General features: G+C 46.0%; 2 protein-coding genes across 5 annotated transcripts in view; both read right to left on the bottom strand.

Moving 5' to 3' along the window:
* Poc1b (POC1 centriolar protein B) overlaps positions 1 to 21,603 on the bottom strand; it is a 99,826-nt gene extending 78,223 nt beyond the window's left edge. For 3 of the 4 annotated variants that reach the window (XM_087555256.1, XM_087555255.1, XM_087555257.1), the window contains exons 1-3: positions 21,446 to 21,603; positions 20,807 to 20,891; positions 3,638 to 3,809 (exon numbers count right to left, since the gene is read on the bottom strand). In XM_087555256.1, coding sequence (XP_087411382.1) covers positions 3,638 to 3,809; positions 20,807 to 20,891; positions 21,446 to 21,460 — 272 coding nt within the window. In that variant the 5' untranslated portion in view covers positions 21,461 to 21,603. 4 annotated transcript variants of the gene reach the window in all.
* Galnt4 (polypeptide N-acetylgalactosaminyltransferase 4) lies at positions 17,974 to 20,515 on the bottom strand. The gene is given in 1 exon segment (NM_001025053.2): positions 17,974 to 20,515. A coding segment is annotated over 1 exon segment (1,737 nt). The 5' UTR covers positions 20,270 to 20,515; the 3' UTR covers positions 17,974 to 18,532.
* Positions 21,604 to 22,114: the final 511 nt, after the last annotated feature.

Here is a 22,114-nt window from a genome sequence, read left to right as displayed (position 1 = left end):
GCTCATGGAAGTCACAGCTGACACTTGACTTTGAGAGGTTGCTTACCCTGCCCCTAAGATGCACAGCTGTGTAGAAGCTGGGAAAGTGTATTTCGAGCTATACTGCACTTTGTGTTACTTTAGAAACAGCAGTCTGTAGTTTCAAGATGTTTCAATTCAGAGGAGCAAGGTTGGTTAAAACTGATAGCGCCAAGGCAAAGTTTTGAACTGGAGCCGCTTGGAGTTCTGTGAGCTAAAAGTCTGGGCTGGGAAAAGGTATTTTCTGTGCTGCGTGTTTTTATACAGAATGCCTCCTGAGAATCTCCCTTTCTCCTACTCCTGGAGCCTACGCCGACCAGCACCAATTACTGAGGCCCAGTGTGTACCTATGGCCTTGCTAACCCCATGGCTGCAATCTTATACTCATGAACAAAAGTGCTTTGAAATTACAAGTCCGTGTTATTTGTCTTGATTGGAGAAGGAGAAAAGATAACAGAGCAATTGGAGAACACAATGTGAGCACTGTAGGCGAGCAAAATCTTTTAGAAGACAGATGCAGGCTGCTAACTCTGCAGAAGCCCTGGCCCACACGTTAGCGTGCTCTCTTCTCAGCAGCTGTGTGGTGCTGAGTTCCAAGGTGAACGCTGGGAGGCTGTGGCAGTGTTAAGTTTCCGAGGCACAGCCACTCTGCACTATAATGAGGACCTGGTCATTTCTGCATGTAGAAAATCATTGCTTACACAGTACATGTAGGGACCATCATGATGCTCAGAAAACAAAACAGAATTCAGTCAGACGTCTGTCTTAGATTCTCAATGTTCAGATGTTCACACGACATCTGAATGCCTGTAGCTCGCCCTGTATTTGCTGCCTTGGGATTGGGGCGACAGCAGCGTGTCTCTATGAGAGGAGCCAAGGGAAGTTAGACGCAGCTTCTCCTCCATGCATTACATGGGCAATCCCTGTGGTTACCCCTTCTCCTACACATCCCCTCAATGGCCAGCCCTCTTCTTCCTACGCCAGTTCCGCTTGCCCTCAGAAATTTATGCCCTTGGCACCCTTCACCTAGATTATTGGAAAAGCCTCTTAAACTGTCTCCAGGCTCTAATCCTCTGCCCCCACCCCCAGTCACCTACATACTGCGCCTGTCACTTGTTGAAAGGTAATGCCTAGCTCATAAAGCCCAGTGTAAACATGTTCCCTCACCATAAAGTACAACGCCTTAAGCTCGCTGGCAGGATCCCCTGCCACTGAGGTGAACTTTGTACCCTGAGTGGTGACAGTGCTTCAAACACGCCACCTGGGCCTCTGCGTTCACGCTCGGGAAGGCTGTTTCCCATCTGCAGCCCTCTGACCAAACCACAGTGCTCCTGACCGGCAACAAGGATCTGGGTTACTGCAGTGTATCTTGACATTTAAAAACCAAACGGTTTCTCTTCTACTAACCAGTAAGTGTTCTGAGGACAGGAGTGACGTTACTCGTCTGTGAGAGACCACCACCTAACATACACAGAGAGAGTTCAACAGCAGTCTGTTGAACTTCACTGGGAAGTTCAATACCTTAAAGCTTCTCTGATTCGGTCTGGCTCGCCCACCCAGTGGCCTAGAGGGACAAAAGTCACTTTATCATTAATTTCTATCACCGGGTATATAATAATACCTGGTAATATGTAATAATTGATATTATCGATCCAGAACAGTATATTCAGGGACAGTATATTTCAGTTCATTTTTGAGCGGAACTCTTGTGAGAAGGAATCGGGTACACTTTTAGCTTTTGTTCATTCAATCCTAGAAACAACCGAGGAAAGACTTATCCTCTACAGTGACCAAGAAGCTATAGCCACAGTCAACATAATAAAAAATACTTTCTCAACTTCAGTCTACACCCCACCCGAAGACTGCGGTACTACACATGTCCTTCCCAGGGCCTCCCCAGTTGGGCTGGCCCGACCTGGCCTCTCTCTGCTGCACAGAAAGCTCAGCAGAAGCCAGGGCAGCAGAGTTCCTGCGCCATTGGCTGACTGCTGCTTTGTCCTCTCTTCTGTCCAGCACAAGTGGCACCGTGCAGTTGAGGGCCTCATCCTTAACAGGTCCAGCAGCTTTTGCTTTTACAGTCCGGGAGCTGTTCTGTCACCCTGTGGGAGAGTCTAGGCTGTCCCACAGCATGAGCAGGCTCAAGGACAATCAAGGTCCCGGACTTGTGACTGGGGTCCACACTTTAGATTAGCTGCTAGCTCATGAGAGGCTGTATGGGTAACCTCAGCAAACACCAAATGGGGAAAAACCCATATCAAATACCCACAGAATAAAGAGAGGTGATGGTTTTGGGATTAAGGTGCTCACCATGGGGGATTTTAAATGGCAATAAATACAATGAACTAGTCCTAGATTTCCAAGGCTAAGGATTTTACAGCACATGCTTCTGCCTGCACCCTAAGCCCTCCCCTTCCTCCTCTGAATTTCCCGACAGTCCATGCACATTCCCGTGTCACTTCTCTCCAAGAGCTTTTACTTCTGTCAGTATACCACTCAGACTTTTCAGCGCAGAATTTCCCTTGGGTGGTGGCAGAATGAAGTTCCTAGTGGCAGGCGATCACTTGTAAGCTTTCTTCCTCTGCAGGTGCCTGACCCATTTAGTTACACTGTAAATCAAATCCTGCCACAACAGAGTCAAGGGAAATGCTGACACTCGCATGCTCTGATACAGGACAGAGGAGAGTGACAGTATGTACGGGATTCACTAGGAAAGCACTCTAGAAAAAGTTGGAGGTAGCTATATGGTACAAGGATGGCTGAACATGGGAAGTTACTGAAGCTGTTGGTGGGTGTGGGGAGGAAGTGGGGCTACTCACTTTTATGGATGTTTGAAATTTTATATACTTGGAATTTAAAACTTAAAAGATACCCTAACTACAAATAGACAGGCTGTCAGCTCATGGCTGGAGAGTGTCTCACTGAAGATGTTACCAAATATCAGCGAATGTATACATTTTACACACACACACACACACACACACACACACACACACACACACACACACACACACAATGGCTCTTCAAGACAAAGACAGGGTTTCTCTGTATAGCTCTGGCTGTCCTGGAACTTGCTCTGTGTACCAGCAGGCTGGCCTTGAATTCAGGCCTGTGTCTATCTCCTGAGTGTTGAGATTACAGGTATGCGTCACTGTACCCAACAATGATTTATGTATTTGTTGTAAATGTTTTAAACAAGAAAATTCTAGAGCTCCAAAATGAGTTATAACAATCAAAGGATGCTCCAGGCACAGGGGTGTCGACAGGGTCCCCAGGTCCCTTAAAAACCCATAGCTTGGCGGGCACTGTGAGGTTAATAATGAACCTCTGTGTTTCTTTCAGATTTACACAGACATTTCTAGCCGTCTCCCAAAGCTTCTGACATATTGTGCATATCTCTAGGTTACAAATGGTTTTTCAAAAAGAGGAGATAATTTTGAGTTGAAATTTGAGAAACTTGTATGAAATTGTTTGACTTTAAAACCAGGGCAGCATATCTGTGACCCCAACGAGCACAGGCCACTAGGGAGTTGAAGCATCCCCACGAGGCACATTAGGAGTACTCAGGCCTCAGCGCCTCCCACAGCTCCAACCGAACCCCATCAGCATTTACTCCTCTTACCTGTCAAGAACCCAGAGTCTAACGGTTTTATCTCTCGAGGCAGAGGCTAATAAGTTTCCTTGTGGAGAGAACTGCAGACTGGTCACAACATCCTTGTGGCCCACGTATCTGTAAGCTCTAGCGTGTGGCTTCAAACTCCATAGCATGAGAAAGGTGTCCCAGGAAGCAGTAGCTGTCGGAAAAGAGAAGAACAGACCAGTGTTGAGACACGAGTACACACATGCCTCATCAACAACAAGGCCTGAGTGACAGAGAAGTCAGGGGTTGTGAGGCTGGCTAGGTAATGACAAAAATCTTTTATTATTTGAAAATATTTAAATCTTATTACGAACCTGCTAAGTTGGTAGTGTCCTGCTACCCAGCAGGGTTCTAGCCCCAGTGACTAAGGAGAGGTCAAGGACAGTCTGAGTAAAGTGCCTTAGTCACTCTCCCCCAGTGTTTCAGAGGGACAGATAAGATACTTAAAAAAACTGTGTGGATATGAGCTCACACGGAAGTCATATCTTAAATAGCACTAATAGACCCTTTGCCCAATCCCACCTGTTGATATTTTGTCTTATGTCTTTGGTTCTTCTCTATGTACGAAAACACATGTATATGCGGAGACAACTTCTTCTTGAACCTTTTGAAGATGTGTTGTGTAAACCACAGCATCCTAACTCCTAAAGGGTTCCATGTGCTTTCCGTGTGGCTCTTTTCTCACATAGCCACAGTGCAGGTAAGCTTAGGAAACTACCACCCACCAAAACGCTCTAAAGCTGGGTGAGATGACCTTAAAAATCTGCTTTTGCTCTGCAATTTTATGACATTTGACGATTAATCAAAAACTGTATGTCAGACGTTAGCTTAAAAATCTTAAGTGGAGGGAAAATGAATGTGATCGACAGTGGAAATAAATGCCTTTCCAAAGGTGGATTTAACTCATGCCCACAAAACAAGTGCTATTATACACATGTCCCAGAACAGGCCCAGCAGCAGGCCTCACAGGGTCAAGGAGGCATGGAGAGACATACACACACACCTTACTCCAAGTGCAGGAGGAAGCTGCACTAGGGTTTGGAAAAGAGGGTATCCCATGCTCTGGGAGAGAAAAATTGTCACTGACACTGGAGAAGAGATTTCCTTTTTCACATGCATACGTTCTGTACGTATTACAGATTAAAATGCTTTTAGAGAACCTAGAATAGTTTTATGACTGAGGTAAGATAAATTTGCTTCAACAAGATATATAAACTGTTCATCATAAAGAGAAGAACATTTTGTGATGAAAAAAACTTGTTCCTTGAAAATAATAATCAGTGCAAGCAGGCTGTGGCAGCACATGCCTTTAAATCCCAGTGCCTGGAGGAAAAAGCAGGTCGAACTTTATGAGTTTGAGGCTAGCCTGGCCTACACAGTTTCAGGCCTGCCAAGGCTGCATAGTGAGACCCCTGTGGAAAGAAGGAAAGGAGGGAGGGAGAGAGGGAGGGAGGGAGGGAGGGAGGAAGGGAGGGAGGAAGGGAGGGAGGAAGGGAGGGAGAGGGAGGGAGGGAAGGAATGAAGCTCAAACAACAAAACACTACTTTGCAGCTTGGTGGCTCATGCCTGCAATCAAGCGGTGGAAGCAGAAAGAGTAGACATGACTTAGAGTCCAGCCTGGGCTACAAAGAGTAAACTCCAGGTCAAATTAAGCTACATGGGAAGTGCCTATCTCAACACACACACACACACACACACACACACACACACACACACACACAGAGGTATCAGAAGTGGAACGTGCACGTATCATTTAACTCGGCAGCTCCCCTCCAACCCATACACCAAACAGAGTTCATATACATTTCACAGACAGCAGAGTTTGCAGCAGTACTGTTCAAAGGACCCCGAGCTAGAAACTCATTACCCAGCAAACTAGATACAGCTACGCTGTAGTCTTTCGTGTATAACTCAGTCTCACTCATATAATACTTCAGAAGCAAATTAACTTAGGAAGTCAGTTATGAACTTATGAAAACAGATTATATGGACGACAGGGAGCTTTTAGAAGAGAACACATCAGAGTTTGCCTAAACATGCATTAAGCTTATCCACCATAAACAATGACTTGAAGAGTGCCGTAAGGAACTTCAGCCAGGCCTGTACAGTCAAGGCTTGGTCAGCAGTTTGAGGTATTACTAGGAGGTAGGGGATCTTTATGAGGTGGGTCCCAGTAGGAGGGGTAGGTTATGGGGGAAGACTTTGAAGGGATATTAGGACACCAGACCTTCCTGTCTGTTTCCAAGTCACCAAGAGGGGAGCAGCTTCCTCTATCACGTGCTGCCCGTGACAGAGACAAGTTGGCCACCAACAGAAACTTCCACAGCTAGAAGGCCAAACACACTTTTCCTCCTTGAATTGCTAATCTCAAGTTATTTTTGGAGTAATTCAAAACTGACAATGACTTCCTGGTGGTGAGGCTTCTTACCTCTAGGGTTACTTTTCCAGGCATATGACACAGACAGCAGAGAGGGAGCATAAGAAAGAAATCAACTCCAGGATTACCATTATGAAGGGGATGGTGATCTTAAAAGGTCTGAGGCTGTGGACATTAGAGGGGCAGAAACTATGGGGTTAGAGGACTTGATGAAGAGAAGCGGAAGGATCCTGGTCCACAAAGCCAGGAAAATCCAAAGGTTCTTTAATGAGATGGGAAAGACCATGATAAAACAGGGGCTAGAGCAGTGCTTCTCACTCTTTCTAATGCTGCGACCTTTTAATATTTTTAATATGGTTCCACATGTTGTGGTGACCCCAATATAAAACTATTGTTGTTACTACATTATAACTGTAATTTTGCTACTGTTTTGAGTCATAATGTAAATTTTTTTTTTTTTTTTTGGAGACAGAGTTTGCCAAACAGGTTGTGACCCACAGGCTGAGAACCACTGGTCTAGTGACAGGATGGGGTAGAAACTAAGAGTTTGTTCAGATACAGTAAACTGGGGAAGCTAATGAGACATATGCACAACTGCATAGAGGTACACAGGTAGAGGGTATGCAGCTGCCTGGAGAGCAGAAAGATGTTCTAACTTCAGTAAGATGGCTAAAAGATTAAGCCACAGAATCAGATTTAAGTGAGGTCTACCATTTATGACATGCCAGCAACAAAGACACTTCAGTTACAAGTCTCGCTTGGTCTACTTCATGTTTCCTTTTACATTTTAAGAAAATATAACATAAAAACTACTAACTTTTTAAATAGGGCCAGAGAGACGGTTCATCCATCAAGATCATTGGTTGTCCCTCCAGAGGACCTGGTTCAACTCCCTGCACCCACATGACAGCTCACAGCTGTCTGTAAACTTCAGCTCCAGGGGAGTTCACACTTTCACACATGCACAAAGGCAGGCAAAACACCAGTGTGAATGAAGTAAAGATGAATAGTAAATCATAAAACAAAGAAAAGAACAAAAAGCATGGTAGTGCACACCTTTTATCCCAGCACTATATAGGGAGGCAGAGGCAGGCAGATCTCTGTGAGTTCAAGGCCAGCCTGGCTACATAGCAAATTCCAAGATAGTCAGGCCTGTTATACAAAGAAATCTTGAAAAAAACAAACAAAAACCGACAAGAAGTAAGAATATTCATACTGATATGTAAACCAGCATTGGATCTTTCTCCTAAAATCCCCCCTCCCTTGTTCTATTCCCCACCCCTGGCCCCCAGGGTCTCAGGCAGCCCAGGCTGGCCACAAGCTTGCCATGAGCCAGTGATAACCCTCGGTTCCAGACTCTCCTGCTTCCCAATTGCTTTGCGTTATTGGGATTACAGATGTGTACAACCTCACGGAGCCCTTTATCTTTATTCTTAATTAAGAACTGTTCTAGTAAACTCCAGCACCAGTATGAAAAATAGTCGGCAAACATGAATATCACTGTTAGAGAGTATGACCCTAGAATTAGTCTTCGTACATTTCTATGGAACCACACCCCATGTAAACAATACCACATCACTTAAAATGTCAGAGCTTACAGTATTCACCATTCTACTGTTCTATTTTAAGATAAAATGCCCAAGGAAGGTCATTAAGAAAAATGTTAGTTAGTAAATCTACTAATCTAAGAAAAACTTATATACGTGCACACACACATATAAATATAAATATATGTGTGTGTATGTGTATATATGTATGTATACACATACACACATACATGCACATGTATAAAATACATTATCAAAATGGCGATCCGTTCAAAAACTCAAGTGACAGCAAATGCTGGCGAGGATGTGGAGAAAGAGGAACACTCCTCCATTGTTGGTGGGATTGCAGACTAGTACAACCATTCTGGAAATCAGTCTGGAGGTTCCTCAGAAAATTGGACATTGAACTGCCTGAGGATCCAGCTATACCTCTCTTGGGCATATACCCAAAAGATCCCCCAGCATATAAAAAAGACACATGCTCTACTATGTTCATAGCAGCCTTATTTATAATACCCAGAAGCTGGAAAGAACCCAGATGCCCTTCAACAGAGGAATGGATACAGAAAATATGATATATCTACACAATGGAATATTACTCAGCTATCAAAAACAATGACTTTATGAAATTTGAAGGCAAATGGTTGGAACTGGAAAATATCATCCTGAGTGAGGTAACCCAATCACACATGTGTGAAAAACACACATGGTATGCACTCATTGATAAGTGGCTATTAGCCCAAATGCTTGAATTACCCTAGATGCCTAGAACACATGAAACTCAAGACGGATGATCAAAATGTGAATGCTTCACTCCTTCTTTAAAAGGGGAACAAGAATACCCTTGGCAGGGAATAGAGAGGCAAAGATTAAAACAGACACAGAAGGAACACCCATTCAGAGCCTGCCCCACATGTGGCCCATACATATACAGCCACCCAATTAGACAAGATGGATGAAGCAAAGAAGTGCAGGCAGACAGGAGCTGGATGTAGATCTCTCCTGAGAGACACAGCCAGAATACAGCAAATACAGAGGCAAATGCCAGCAGCAAACCACTGAACTGAGAACAGGACCCCCGTTGAAGGAATCAAAGAAAGAACTGGAAAGCTTGAAGGGGCTCGAGACCCCATATGAACAACAATGCCAAGCAACCAGAGTTTCCAGGGACTAAGCCACTACCTAAAGACTATACATGGACTGACCCTGGACTCTAACCTCATAGGTAGCATTGAATATCCTAGTAATAGCACCAGTGGAAGGGGAAGCCCTGGGTCCTGCTAAGACTGAACCCCCAGTGAATGTGATTGTTGGGGGGAGGGCGGCAATAGGGGGAGGATGAGGAGAGGAACACCCATAAAGAAGGGGAGAGGGAGGGGTTAGGGGGATGTTGGCCTGGAAAGGGAATAACACTCGAAATGTAAATAAGAAATACTCAAGTTAATAAAAAAAAATAAACAAAAACAAAATGGTGATCCGTTGTTTGAGATGTTAGGACATCGATAAACAAAGTCTGTTGTCCCACTTAGGTTTCTCTGTTGCTGCTGTAAAACACTAACCAAAAACAACTTAGAAGAAAAGTTTATTTCATCTTACAACTCCCAGATCAGTCTGTCATTGAGGGAAGTCAGGGCAGGAAAGCAAGTGGGAACCTGGGAGGCAGGAACTGAAGCAGAGATCATGGAGGAGGGCTGCTTAGTGGCTCGCTCTCAACAGCTTACTCAGCGTGAGCCTTATCGTACCCGGGACCACCGGCTCAGGAGTGGCACTGGCTACACACCCTCCCACATCAACCACCAAGCAAGACAATGCCTCACAGTGATTCGACAGACCAACCTCGTGGAGGCAAATCTTCAGCTGAGCCTCTCTCTTCCCAGGTGATGCTAGATTGTGTCAAGCTGTCGCTCTGCTGTCTCCAGCCCTACTGTGTGTCTCTGGGGGTGAGACCACAGAACTACTGGGTAGTGCTTTTGTTCATGCTAACTGGAGGTCATCGGGGCGGCTGCTGCTGTTGTGCGTTGGTTTGTCACCTGAAGCAACAGTATCATGGACTGGTCAGCCTGGTCTCGTCATCATGGATTTGACAAAAACTTCTGGGTTTATCTGTCAGGAGTACTGTTTTCTAGAGCTAGGTGTATAGCGGCATACACTTGTAATCTTTCAGCACGTGGGGCTGAGGCAGGGGGACTGTGAACTCAAGGCCAACCAGAGCTACATCACAAGATCCTGTCTCAGAAAGCCAAAGCTGAAACAAAACAAAATACTATTTTCTAAAACTAGATGGCATTTTCTTCCATTTTTGTAAGAAATTTATGCATACTTTCAGTTAGTAAAATCAGTACCTGATACAGAGCTTGAATACTATGAAGAAAAGGTCCTTAGTGAACTTCCCTCTACTTAGTCACAGGGTTCCTCTCCTGGAGGACAGCCACCAGGAATGGGGATTCTGTGTGCTCATGGACATTATACATCCTTCTCATGCACTTCATATGAGAGGGGCAACAAGCATTTGCTCTTCTGCACTCTGCCTCTCTTTCCCCTCCTCATCAGTCTATGCAGAAGCTTTTGTTAATATATAGAATATCTTACTCTGTTCCCTTTTTTGGTCTTGGTACATTTGAATGTTGGTAATTCCAAGCCTACCAAAAGATTCTAAGCACATACAGGAGACCCTCGTACCTTCTTTCCCCATATCAGACTTTGCCATGTCTGATATGTGTACATTTTTGTCTCCATAGAAATACCTTTAAATACATATTTTTTCCTTAATGATTTCCAATCAAGTTAGAACTTAGTCACTCGTGACTAAGTACTTTGTCCCTACTGAAACTCATGCTACTGTGGTTCCAAGGTAGCAGTGTTCATGGGTGGCTTGGTTTTAAGAAGTATTTGGAGTCCTGCAGATTCTACCCCTCGAAGAGACTAACCAGCTCTGTTATCTAGGAAGTGATGCCATAGACAGACACTATTCTGAGTAACTTCTCAGGACCCCCCACTCCCTGTCGCTCCAGTCCCACATCTGGAACTGCTCGGCCAGTGGGATCAGCTGCTGCTGCTGTTCTAGTTCTCTGCTGTCCTTCAGGGAGGGTGTGACTACGAAGAAAGCCAAGGTGTGAGGCTCGGCTTGTGTGCCACTCATTCCACAGTGGCCAGGGTCTTACACTGTGGCTCAATGTCTGAAAAGGGCACACTGCGTACTGGAATTACCCTATTGAGGTTGACTGTAATCTTGTTGCTTTTATAGACGACGATGCTAAGTAAATGGCATGATTATCACATAAACACACCATTCTGATAAACCTGTAAAACAATTACTGCTGGGTGGACGTCAGAGGACAGACACTAGAATCTTCTAATGAGGTCCACCTCCATATGTATCCTGAAAAACATCATCGTCATCATCATCATCATTTGTTTGTGTATGTGTGTGAGAGAGGGAAGGAGGGAGAGACAGAGAGACATACAGACATAGAAAGGCAGAGAGACGGAGAGATCATTTGTGGGCACATGTATCACAGGGCAAGTGTGGAGGTCAGAGAGCAGCTCTGTGGAGTCGGTTCTCTCATTCCATCATTATGTGGGTCATGAGACTTGAACTCAGCTTCAAGGCTTACACGACAGGCGCCTTTGTTTGCTGCATTACCTCACTTGAACCATGAACAAGTCTATTCTTATAAATTTGAATTATACGGTCTCTCACGTCTTTTCCTTCTACTGTCAAGGTGCGAAGAAGGTACTACGAGAGCCTGGTAATTCAAATTACCTTCGTACTGGAAGCCTTGACTTCTGCACGATTATTTCAGAAGCCCTTCTACGTTTTCTGCTTCTGCTCTTTGCTAGCACAAGTCTGCAGGCCCACACTCAGAACTGCTCCTGCCTTTCAGCAGCTCAGTGGCCTTTGGGCCTCGACAGATTGCCTTCCTTAGGGAAAAATAAACAAGGAAATGATAAGGCTTTCTCTGTCAATCACTAAAACAATAAAATCTAATCCTCGGGTACACACCTCTCTGAACCCAAATGGACGAGGACTGTTCAGTAAGCTCACAGCATTCTAACTGCAGCTACAAATGTGGACAGCTTAATACGCTCAGAGTTTCTCTGCACTCCCCAAGCACTGAATCAGGCTCATTAAGTAATGACCCTAACTTAAATTTCCTCTGCCCTGGATGGGGAAAACTAAAACCAAAACCAAAACCAAAACTTCTGTGTGTGAAGGATCTGTGGGTGCTTTAAAAAAGTAAAGATAACCTGGAGAAGGAGGGGGGGAAGGGAGGGAGAGAGGGAGAGAGAAAGAGAGAGAGAGTCAGATAGAGGGTGCTGGGGAAAGGGAGGATGCAAAGACACATGTTCCTTCGTGCTTGACTTCCTCCAGGTCCGACCAGAAGCTAAGCCTTAAGTCTCTGTGCTCATCAGTCATGGGATAAACTTACTCCCATGGTGCTTTGCATCTCCCCTTAGCTAAAGGCCCTGTATTCTCTCCTAGCTCCTTCCTAAATGTGACCAGTGGACCTATGAAACAAGGGCACACGATCTCCTTTAAAGCCAGAGACCCCTTAGCCACCTCCAACTTCATCTCAGTGCCTGGGGACACCAAGTCTCTTGAAAGCCATTAAGGCCAGCGTCCTTTACCCTCTTCCGGTCATGGTTGACTCTCTGCTCCAACTCCTAGCACAATTAGTTTATTCAAGAGGGCTACCTCAGGCTGTGAGCTGAAATGGCCAATACAGTGTGCTTTGCCTCAGAAATATGAGGGCCTAAGTTCACCAACCCCCAGAAGCCATATGTAAAAAACAAAACAACAATAAAAAAACCAAACCAACCAAACCAGGCATACTGACATATACCTGTAAGCCCAGGGCTGGAGAGGCTTATTAGCCACCTCACCAAGTCAATGAGCTTCTGGTTCAGTGAAAAATCCCGCCTCAGAATATAAAGGTGGAAAAGAAGGAGGGAAGACACATGACATCTACCTCTGGCCTCACACTAATGTGCGTACACATAACCCAACTGTTAAGTACACACACACACACACACACACACACACAATATCGGTCAAAGAAATCATATACACAGAAGGAAAACATACTTTTTTTTATAACAATATTTTTTCCTTTCATTGAAAATATTCTTCTCTCACACACTATATATATCCTGATTACAGTTTCCCTTTCCTCTATTCCTTCCAGGTCCTCCCCACCTCCCCTCCCCCATGGATCTATTAGATTCATTTTTTAAATCTATGTTGAGGGGGTTGGCTAACGACTGCATGCGGCTTGCTGTGCAGAGATCTGTGGGAACTGGATGATTGTGAGTTTATAGTGTGTAGGAAGTTGTGTGTCTGGCTAGGATGATTGGATATTGCCTGGAGAATGTAAAGGGGGAGTGTGGGAGCTATGTGTTGTAAGCTGCATAGTGAGATCCGTGTGTGAGAGGCCTCGGTGGAGCAGGTGATGGTGGGAGCTGCTACTGACAAGGTCCAGCATGTGACCATACTGGGCTGCTGGAGCGGCTCGGAGAAGGATGTCTGAAAAGGCCCTCCGAACGTCTGTTTACCACCTCTAGGTTTGCCCAGCTGAGCCCTCCCTTCAGCATTTACCGCACCGTCTATCGAACCTTCTGGGTTATCCTACACAATGACACTCTTCCAGGCTTTCTGATTCTTTGCCTATCTCTTTTGATCTAAAATCTCAGTGCTAGGAAGGATTTGGGGATAGGCCATCTGCTCCCATTTTTCTGCCCCTTGCCTGTGACGACATCCCTTCTTTTATCTCCTGACACGCTCAGCAAACCCAGGGTCTAGATTGAGGATCAGGCTCCTTCTGCACACCCCTCCTGTGCACCGACCCTCTGAGGGTCCTACAGCAGCTCTAGAGGGCTTTCCTACCTGCTTTGTTTTCATATAGTAGCCATGAAAATAAGTTTGAGGCATAAATCAGATTGTAAAAGCCCTAGAATAAATCCCCAAACCCATTTCCATTTCCTGTGGTCACCATAACAAAGTACCACAAACTCAGAAAGTTAAAACGACAGCAGTTCATTCTCCACAGTTCTGGAGCCAGAGGTCAAGGTATGGACAGAAAACAAACCAGGTCCTTCCTCAGCCTTTCCAATGCTACATTCCAGGCATGAGCTACCGTGTGTTCTTCTTCTAAGGGTACTTGTAACGGAACTTACCACTCAGATGAGCAAACCTCAAGGCCATAAATTATAACTATAAAACCCTATTTGCCTAAATAGAGACACATTATAGGGACGAAGGGACATAGGATACACAGTGACAGAGTCAGGCAAATCTTCTGTAGGCCAGCAGCAGCTATCTAAGTGCTTGTAGTCTGAGTCCTCGCTAAGCTCTGGCTGCCTGTCCCATGAGCTCATCTCCCCTATCTCCCTCTGAGTACCAGGCTCTACCCTCTCTGGCCATTTTCCCATTTCTCCTTAAGACAAGGTCTTTCCCGCCCTTGGTCTTCTCCTGCAGTGCCTCCCTTCTGCTGTCTCCACAGCCAACTCCCTCTTTAGGACTTGAGTTAAATATTACTTCCTTTATCTCTTACTCCATTTTGATCGCCACCTGCAACCTGCTCCCTTTCCTTTGTGCTGTTCCTCTATTCTGTCTTGGCACTTAGTTACACAAGGATTTGTGGGTTTCCTCCGCATATTTGTCTTTCTCCTGGACTATGGACCCCTCGTGTCACTTTAGAAATACATCTACTTTGTTCTCTTGTACACGTGTACTTCCAGCACATGATAGCACCTCACACACGCAAGCACCAACTAAAAGATTATTAAATCAACACTCCCTCCCTTTCCCGTTTTGAATAGGTTAGAGAACTGCAAATAAATGACTTAAAACTCTGAGCAGACGGCCTGGGACACCTCTTAGCTATTAAGAGTTATTGTGCCCCACCTAGCCAGGGCAAGTCATAAAATTGAGCAGAAGGAAAGAGGTGCATCTGATTATTATTAGCAAATCATAAGGACATTCCTGGCCATCCTTTCTGCCGTGGCTACAGCTGTATGACTAAGGCATCCATCCCCCTTTTGTACTCTGTCTTCTAGCTAAAGGATGGACTGCAGCTTCTCAGAATCTCTAGGAAACCATGATACAAACTGACTGTTCACCTTTGACCTAATACTAAGCTGCAGAATTAACGGGTGCATTACAAAGATCTCTTCTTTAGCATGCCTGGGATTTCCCACCCCCTTCCCTCCCTCTCCAAAGCGCTGGCAACCACGAATATACTGCATACAATTTGTCTGGTCTTCCTTTTATATTCATTAAACCAAAACACAGAGACACAAGCTGACGAAGAAACTTAAGAGTTGCTTAGAGAGAGAGCACCTGCATTTATACAAACTTTTTATACCTAGTACATTAACACCTTAAATGTGGTCCCAATATATCTGATCCAAGCAGGATACACAGAGTAAACATCTTTGAGATAACACATCTCACTGGAGAGAGACAAGGATAACAAGGTATTTGTTAAGAGGTGGAACAAAAGGATCAGAAGTCAAGGTCATCCTTGGTTGCACACCAAGTCTGAGGACAGTCTGGGATTTATGGGACCCTGTCCCAGAAGGAAAAAAATCACTCATGCTACTGGTGGAAAGGGACTGCACTTTACAGACAGGGGAAAGGGTGAGGCTACATGATTTAGGGGACAAGTATTTTCTCTTCAGCCCAAGATTCAGAAAGGAGGAGTCCCATGTGCCCAGGGAACCACTTGCTTCCTTGAATAGTTGATAAAACGGGTCCGAGAGCCTTATCATTTCCAGCTTGTTCTTAATTCATAACAGCGCTGACACCACTTCCTAACTGGCTGATGGCATCTTACATGGTCAAGCAGGAAGTCCGACTTATGCCCTGTCTGAACTTTCAAGTAAGCAAATAATCACATGTATGTCACTATCACACCACCACCATACATGTGTACACAGGGACATTAATTCCATAGACTAAAATCGCCAGAATCGGTCTGCAAAGATAATTAGGCATATATTTTATTGCATATCTCCATCAATATCACAGACACCATTAACAAAAGGAAACAGTCACTGCTCCAAAGACATAAATCTGAACCGCAGTGTGTGCTCATTCAGAAATCTTGTCACAAGTCAGGTCTGAATTCTACTCATTAAAACTGAGACAATAAGGTAACTGAGAGTATACAACTTAGAAGTAAGTCCTTTGCCTGGGACATTTCAATCTGCTAACATCAATGCACACGCAAGAGCCTACTCTTTATTGGCTGAATGAACACATTTTCCCTTACAGACAAGGTATTTAAAGTTATAGATGACCATATCACCAATTTAAAAACAAAAACAAAAAGGTGCTGAGATGCTTCTCTAGCTAATCTACTCACAGGACTGGTCAAGTAGACAACAAAACAAAAAACTCCTAACACTTAAACATGTAGATTCTACAGTAAAATAGAGAAGTTGGATGGTTGACCAAAAACGAAATAAGTGAGAGGTTTTTTTTTTTTTTTGCATGTTTCACTATGGTGTGAGTTTGGAATGGAATTGGAACATGTCTGCATATAAAAATACAACTCGGGGCTGGGGATTTAGCTCAGTGGTAGAGCGCTTGCCTGGGAAGCGCAAGGCCCTGGGTTCGGTCCCCAGCTCCGGAAAAAAGAACCCCCCCCCCAAAAAAATACAACTCCAGTTTCCTTTGTTCTGTACACTATTCTGACTCACTATTTAGACTCTTCTGAATTATGGATAGAAATAAACTACCAGCCTAAAAAGGATGGATGGGCCATAACCAATATAGAGACAGGTAAGAGAAGGAAATACTCTAGTATTTCTCTAAGCCTCTTCTCTCTTTTGATGAGGGCACAGAGAAACTAAGTCAAAGTATTTTCAACAGTCACTTCTGACCTGCATCCATGTAATTCTCTCATGTGACAGGGGGCTGACCAGAACAAAAGGCAAAAGGACAGGGCAAGGAGAGAGGGCACATAGGAGAATTCCCTTCTGAATGAGCATTTTTATATATTTTCCTTAAATAAAACCCAGGCTCAACCACTGTTCATGGAATCTAGACAGGCTGTCCATAAACTTTAGGGATGCTGGATAACTTACAAAAAAGGAGTAAGAGATTTTCATTCTAAGAGTCAATGAGAAACTAAACAATCATAAGTACACACAAACTTTAATGTTTTGCAATGGTCACACTAAACAATTTACTTAAATTCAGAGTTTACAAAATTCCCCTTCTCCAGCTGAACTGTCAAGTGAACACTGAAAACAATTTTTCTTATGAATTCCTGCGGGCTGGTTCTCTATAAAGCATGCATTTTTCATATCAGAGTCAAGAAACTGAGACTCACTCCCGAATTTGGCCTGCGCTTTCTGGATAAAAACGTTAGTAGGGAACTGTAAAAATGAGGCAAGGCAGGTGGACTTCGGAAATAATTTAGTTTGGGAAATATTTATATTCTTAGTCAAAGAACTGCTTTGAAAGTTTAAAACTTTTAAAAAGCAAAAGCAGTTGAAGAATTGTCAAAATAAAATGACTATAAAACCAACTCTAATAATATCCTCTGAGAAACACACCACTTCAGGTGAGCTCAGCTCACCTAAGTTTACAAATCAATTTTCTATCTTCCAAACTGAACACTGTCCAGCTGCTTGGCGCTACCTATGTTCAGCTGCCCAAGTGCCAGGCTGCCTTGTGCCTTCAAGGAGCTTCAAGGCACCAATCAACAATGACCACGGCAGCCTTTTTTCCCACTTGCAATCTTAAGATGAAGCCTCTAAATTTCCGGGTCAGCGTGAACTCTGGGGGGAGTTGAACACTCTGCAGAACTGGGCCCACTTTCAGTTTACACATTTCAGTACCACATTGGTGGTTAGCTTCAGGGAGGCGGAAGTTGTGTTTACTTCAAATGATCAGGCATTAACAAAGGGAGGGGCAGTCTTCTGAATGAGCTTCATTCTAGCGCATTCATAACCTGAGGAGGTGCAATGGGAAAATGCCCTATTACTTACACACAAGCTCACAGAGAGTGCAGCTTACAGAGCAGAGTGATGTGAGGTATTAGGCTATAGGTCAGTTCAGTCCAACAGCTCTCGGTCACAAAGAACAGAAGGTGAAGGTCTCACTGTCTTTCTGAGATATCTGTCTGTCAAAAAGGGCCTCTGAACCAGCTGTGGAGGCACACGCCTGGAATCCTAGTACGTGAGAGGTGGACACAAGACTCAGGATTTCAAGCCCAGCCTGGAATGCATAAGATCTATCTCAAATAAAATAAAATAAAATAAAATAAAATAAAAACCTCCAAACTTGCATTCGGACCAGGACCCTCTTCTAGTGAAATATCAACCCCAGGCCTTTTCCTCAAGATCAAATTTCTTCAGCTTTTATTTCATCAAAGACAAGTTGATTTTTTAGAAACCTAAAATTTAATATGCTTACTAAAAGGGTATAATCAAAAAGTAATAGCTCTAATTACACATTCACATGTTTTGATTAAAAAAAAAAAAGAAAAGTTCATGCAATGAATTTACCAATCAGAACGAATCTCACCCCATGTTGCCTGGACTCTTATGTTCTAAATATTAAGCCTTGCACGTATTTTGTGGTGCAGTGGGTGGGACTCAGGGTCTTACACGTGTTAGCTAAGCATTCTACTGCTAAGCTCCACCCTTAGCCCACACTTAAGTGTTCTGTGCATCTCAGTTCACAGCGGCTTTCCTTAAGGAGTTGCAGAAGACCATATCGACAAAGCTTTTAAATAAAACCCGAGAGCAAAGAAGGCACTTTGAGATATTGAGCAGCAGTGCTCTGTGTACCCAGCTTCAGAGAGATATCCCCAGATGAACCATGGCTTTCCAGTGTTCTTACAGACAGCTGCCAGGTGACTTCTGGTAAAAGTACAATCATCACTGGGCAGGGTTACTTTCCAGAGGCTACAGTCAGCCCCAGAAAGCTGTTCTGCTTGTCTATTTCTCGAACCTCCAGATCTGGTTTTTATCAAGGGCATCACAAGTTTTCATCTGTACGCTAGGTCGGCCGTCGGCTGTCCGGTAAGCACTAAGACACAGTCTTGTGTGAGGGTGAAAAATCGTCCCGTCTTCTTTAAAATGCCAAATGATGTTAACTGGAATGGGGAGCCCATCTTTGGGGCAGTTTTGCATCCCTACATAATCCTTTTGTTGGGGGACCTCTGCACATAATTCCGTCACGGAATTAAATCTGATTTCCTTGTTTGAAGTATATTCAAAGAACTGATTGCCCCCTTGACCGTGGCATCCAAACAGCGAAAGGTTAGCACCCGTAGGGTTGTTGTCCGGTGCATTATAATCTAAGCACTCTGAAGAGATGCCCATACTGCGGATGGCTCCGTGCCAGCCAGGTCTATCCTCCGGAACGTGTAAGTTAGAGAACACATTTTTCAAATACCAGTCGAAGCTCTTACATTGCAGCCGTTCCCTCAGTAACTTCCTTTCCGAAATATCGCCATAGGTCTCTTTTCGAGCGGGAGGGTTCCGGTTATAGAAATGCTCTTTGTAGTCATCCATCCACACTTCCGCCGCCCTAGCGGTGTTCTGTAGGAAGTTGGGGCGAGCGTAGGGCGCCCGCTTGGGAAACACGTGGCCCACGTGAGAACATGGGTGGATCTCCAGCTTGCCGCCGCACTGCCAAACCCTGAAAGACAGCTCAAGGTTTTCACCTCCCCAGACTTCCATGCCAGTGTCATACGTTCCCAGGTACTGAAAATACTTCTTGCTGACAGCAAACAGGCCTCCTGCCATGGTGGGTGACCTGATGGGGTCAATTCTTGATGTCCGCCTGTCCCTTTCATGTTTGGGGACAGAATGCCACTGGAAGGTCAAACGCCAGTCAAAACCACCAATCATGGGCTCCCCGGTCTGCATATAGAATTCGAAAGTATTCCAGTCGATGGTGTCGATGACAGGACATACAATTGCTGTTTCATCTCTACTGATCCTTTCCAAAAGCGGTTCCAACCAACCAGTGTTACACTCACAGTGACAATCCAGGAAAGTGAGGACATCCCCAGTGGCAAAAGTGGCCCCAATCAGACGGGCCCGGACCAGCCCCTCTCTCTTATTGGTTCTAATCAAGCGAACTCTATCGAGGTTGCTGATATAAGCTTCAAGTTGAGCCTTCAGATAAATTCTGTCACTTAAGTCATCCACCAAGATGATCTCCTTTAAAAGCACAGCTGGAGAAGTTTCTAGAACACTGTGAATGGTTCGAAGCAGAGTGGACCAGGCTTCATTATAAAAGGCGATGATAACGGAGGTGGTGGGGAGCGACCTGTAGTGGAACTTCTTGGCTTTACACTCATACATTCTTTTATCCTCTATGTGGCGGTGCAGGGAGATCCTGTCACTGAGGTAAATGTTGATGGCGTATCTCTCAATGAGTTCTTCTTGCTGCTTCAGTTCACCCTCATCGAGCTGGAGTTTGCTTGCTCTCCCCCATTCCCCAAGAGCATGGGAATCTGCAGGGGGCTTTTTATAAAGAGGCTGAGACAAATCCTCTTCCCTTGTCTCATGATCTGAGAGTCTCCTTGGCCCCAGCTCCCTGGCACGGTCAGCTCCCGAGGAGGCATACAAAGTAGAGACCGAGAACTCCACCAGAATATAAGCCAGTGTTAAAAGCGCCAGCAGCAGGCAGCTTTTGCCTGCCCATGTCCACCTCACGGCCATCCGGAACCTCAGAGGTCGTGTGTAGACGCGGCCACCGAGCCAGCACGCGGGGGGAGTGCAGCGGATCCTGAAGCTGGAGTTCCCGGCTCAGGTAGGGGCGAACTTCCGAGAAGGTCCCTCCTTTCATGTAGGCGCTCGGCTCCTTCCTGACACCGGAGTTTCCCAGGGGTCACTTGAGACCCCTCGCTCCCCGGCCTCTGGTGCAGCACAACTGGTGCCCACTTCCTCCTGCTCTTCTCAGAACTTTTCACAAACTCTCCAGCCAATACTCCACCCTCCCCAGGCCGATCACAAACCCCTCCCCTTCCCACTCACTCCTCCTGGTGGTGAGTTCATGAAAGTTGCCTGTCAGGCCCAGGCCAGGGGAGTCTGTACAGACCAAGGCACCTAGGGACTCAGGGACCCGGAGTGGCGGGGTGCACCGCATCAAGCCTGGCTCTCTCAGACAGGGAGGAAAGAAAGAAAGGCTTTCAGCCAAGTGAGCTTTGGTTACTGTCAGAAAAGGAAAGAAAGAAAGGAAAGGAAAAAAAAACTTACCAATTTGTTTGCAGTTGGGGCTGAAGTCAGCGGAGGTGATCGCAGCTTTGTGACCTTTAAAATAACGTTCCAGAATCGGATCCTCCTAGGAGGGAAAGTTGTTAGGTTTGAAAGCGGCTGCAGAATTCGAACTCTCGAGGTCAGAGGTCAACGTTGCCTGTCCCCCCCAGGGCCGAAGAGGACATCGCAGCTTCGGCGAGCAGTGAGGAGGCGCGGGCATCATAACCCGGCTGAGAGGCTCAGGCATTGCCCCAGCTCCCATCCGGAGGGATCCCCAAGCGGAGGAACCCCCAGCCCAGACACCGGTGCGAGCCGCCGAGGGACCCGCCCACCGCGCCGAGCCGCAGGTGCTCGCCGCAGCCTCCCAAGCCCTTCAAACCTCCCAGGTGATTCTGACGCAGGCGCGCCGCGGAACCCAGCGGGCAAGTCCGGGAGCCAACTCTCGCTCAGTCCCGAGCGCCGGGATCCCGGGAGCAGCGCCCACCGCTCAACCCGGGCACTGCGTCTTGCTCCGGGGAGCTGGGCGATCTGTGGAGCTCTAGGTCCGGGGCTACCTCCCAGGCCTGCCAGGCCGGGCGTGGTTCCCCTTCCCCGGTCCCGCTGCCCAAGGGTCGGCTCCGGTAGCGGCGGGGACCTTACCGGGCCGGAGGCCATGCGGGGAGCGGACGGCACCCGGGGCCTTGGGGGAGCAGGGAAGGGTAGGGACAAGGGGGGTGGGGGGGGGACCGTGCGGCGCCCGGAACCGTCAGCCCGGAGTGCGGGCGCTTCCCGGTCACTACAACAACGGCGGCCCAATCAAAGCCCGCGCTCCAGGCGTGGCCAGATGAGCCCCGAGACGCCGCTCGCGCTGCTGACAGCTGAGGGCTTGGCGGGAGCGCGCCGCGGGGGTCCACCGCGCACGCACATAGCGAAGTCCTCGTGCATCCGACGTACCGGACTCCCGGTTTGGCGTCGGGAAGCGGGTAGCAACCTGGAGAGAGGTGTGGTCCGTAGTGGCGAAGCGGCTGTGAGCCCGTGATCGATGCAATCTGGATTCTATTACACCTTAAAGAGACGGCGCCCTAGTCCGCTACACCTTGTGAAGACCGGAGAGGGAGCTTGGGTGCACAGGCAAGCTAGTAACAAGGCATTGAGAGGAGCTAAGTTCTTGTGTTTAATTATTTTTTTTTTTGTTCGTAGTATAGATAACAATTGCTGGCAGTACATGATAGCTAACATTTTATTCGCATGGTCACCCTGCTTTTATCTGTCCATGCATTTATTTTATTCTCAACCGCTTATTTGCATGTGTTTTATTAAACTCATACA

The sequence above is a fragment of the Rattus norvegicus genome, chromosome 7 (assembly GCF_021556685.1).
Source record: "Rattus norvegicus strain SHRSP/BbbUtx chromosome 7, alternate assembly SHRSP_T2T, whole genome shotgun sequence".
NCBI classification, from domain to species: domain Eukaryota; kingdom Metazoa; phylum Chordata; class Mammalia; order Rodentia; family Muridae; genus Rattus; species Rattus norvegicus.
This window is presented reverse-complemented; position numbering and strand designations above follow the sequence as displayed.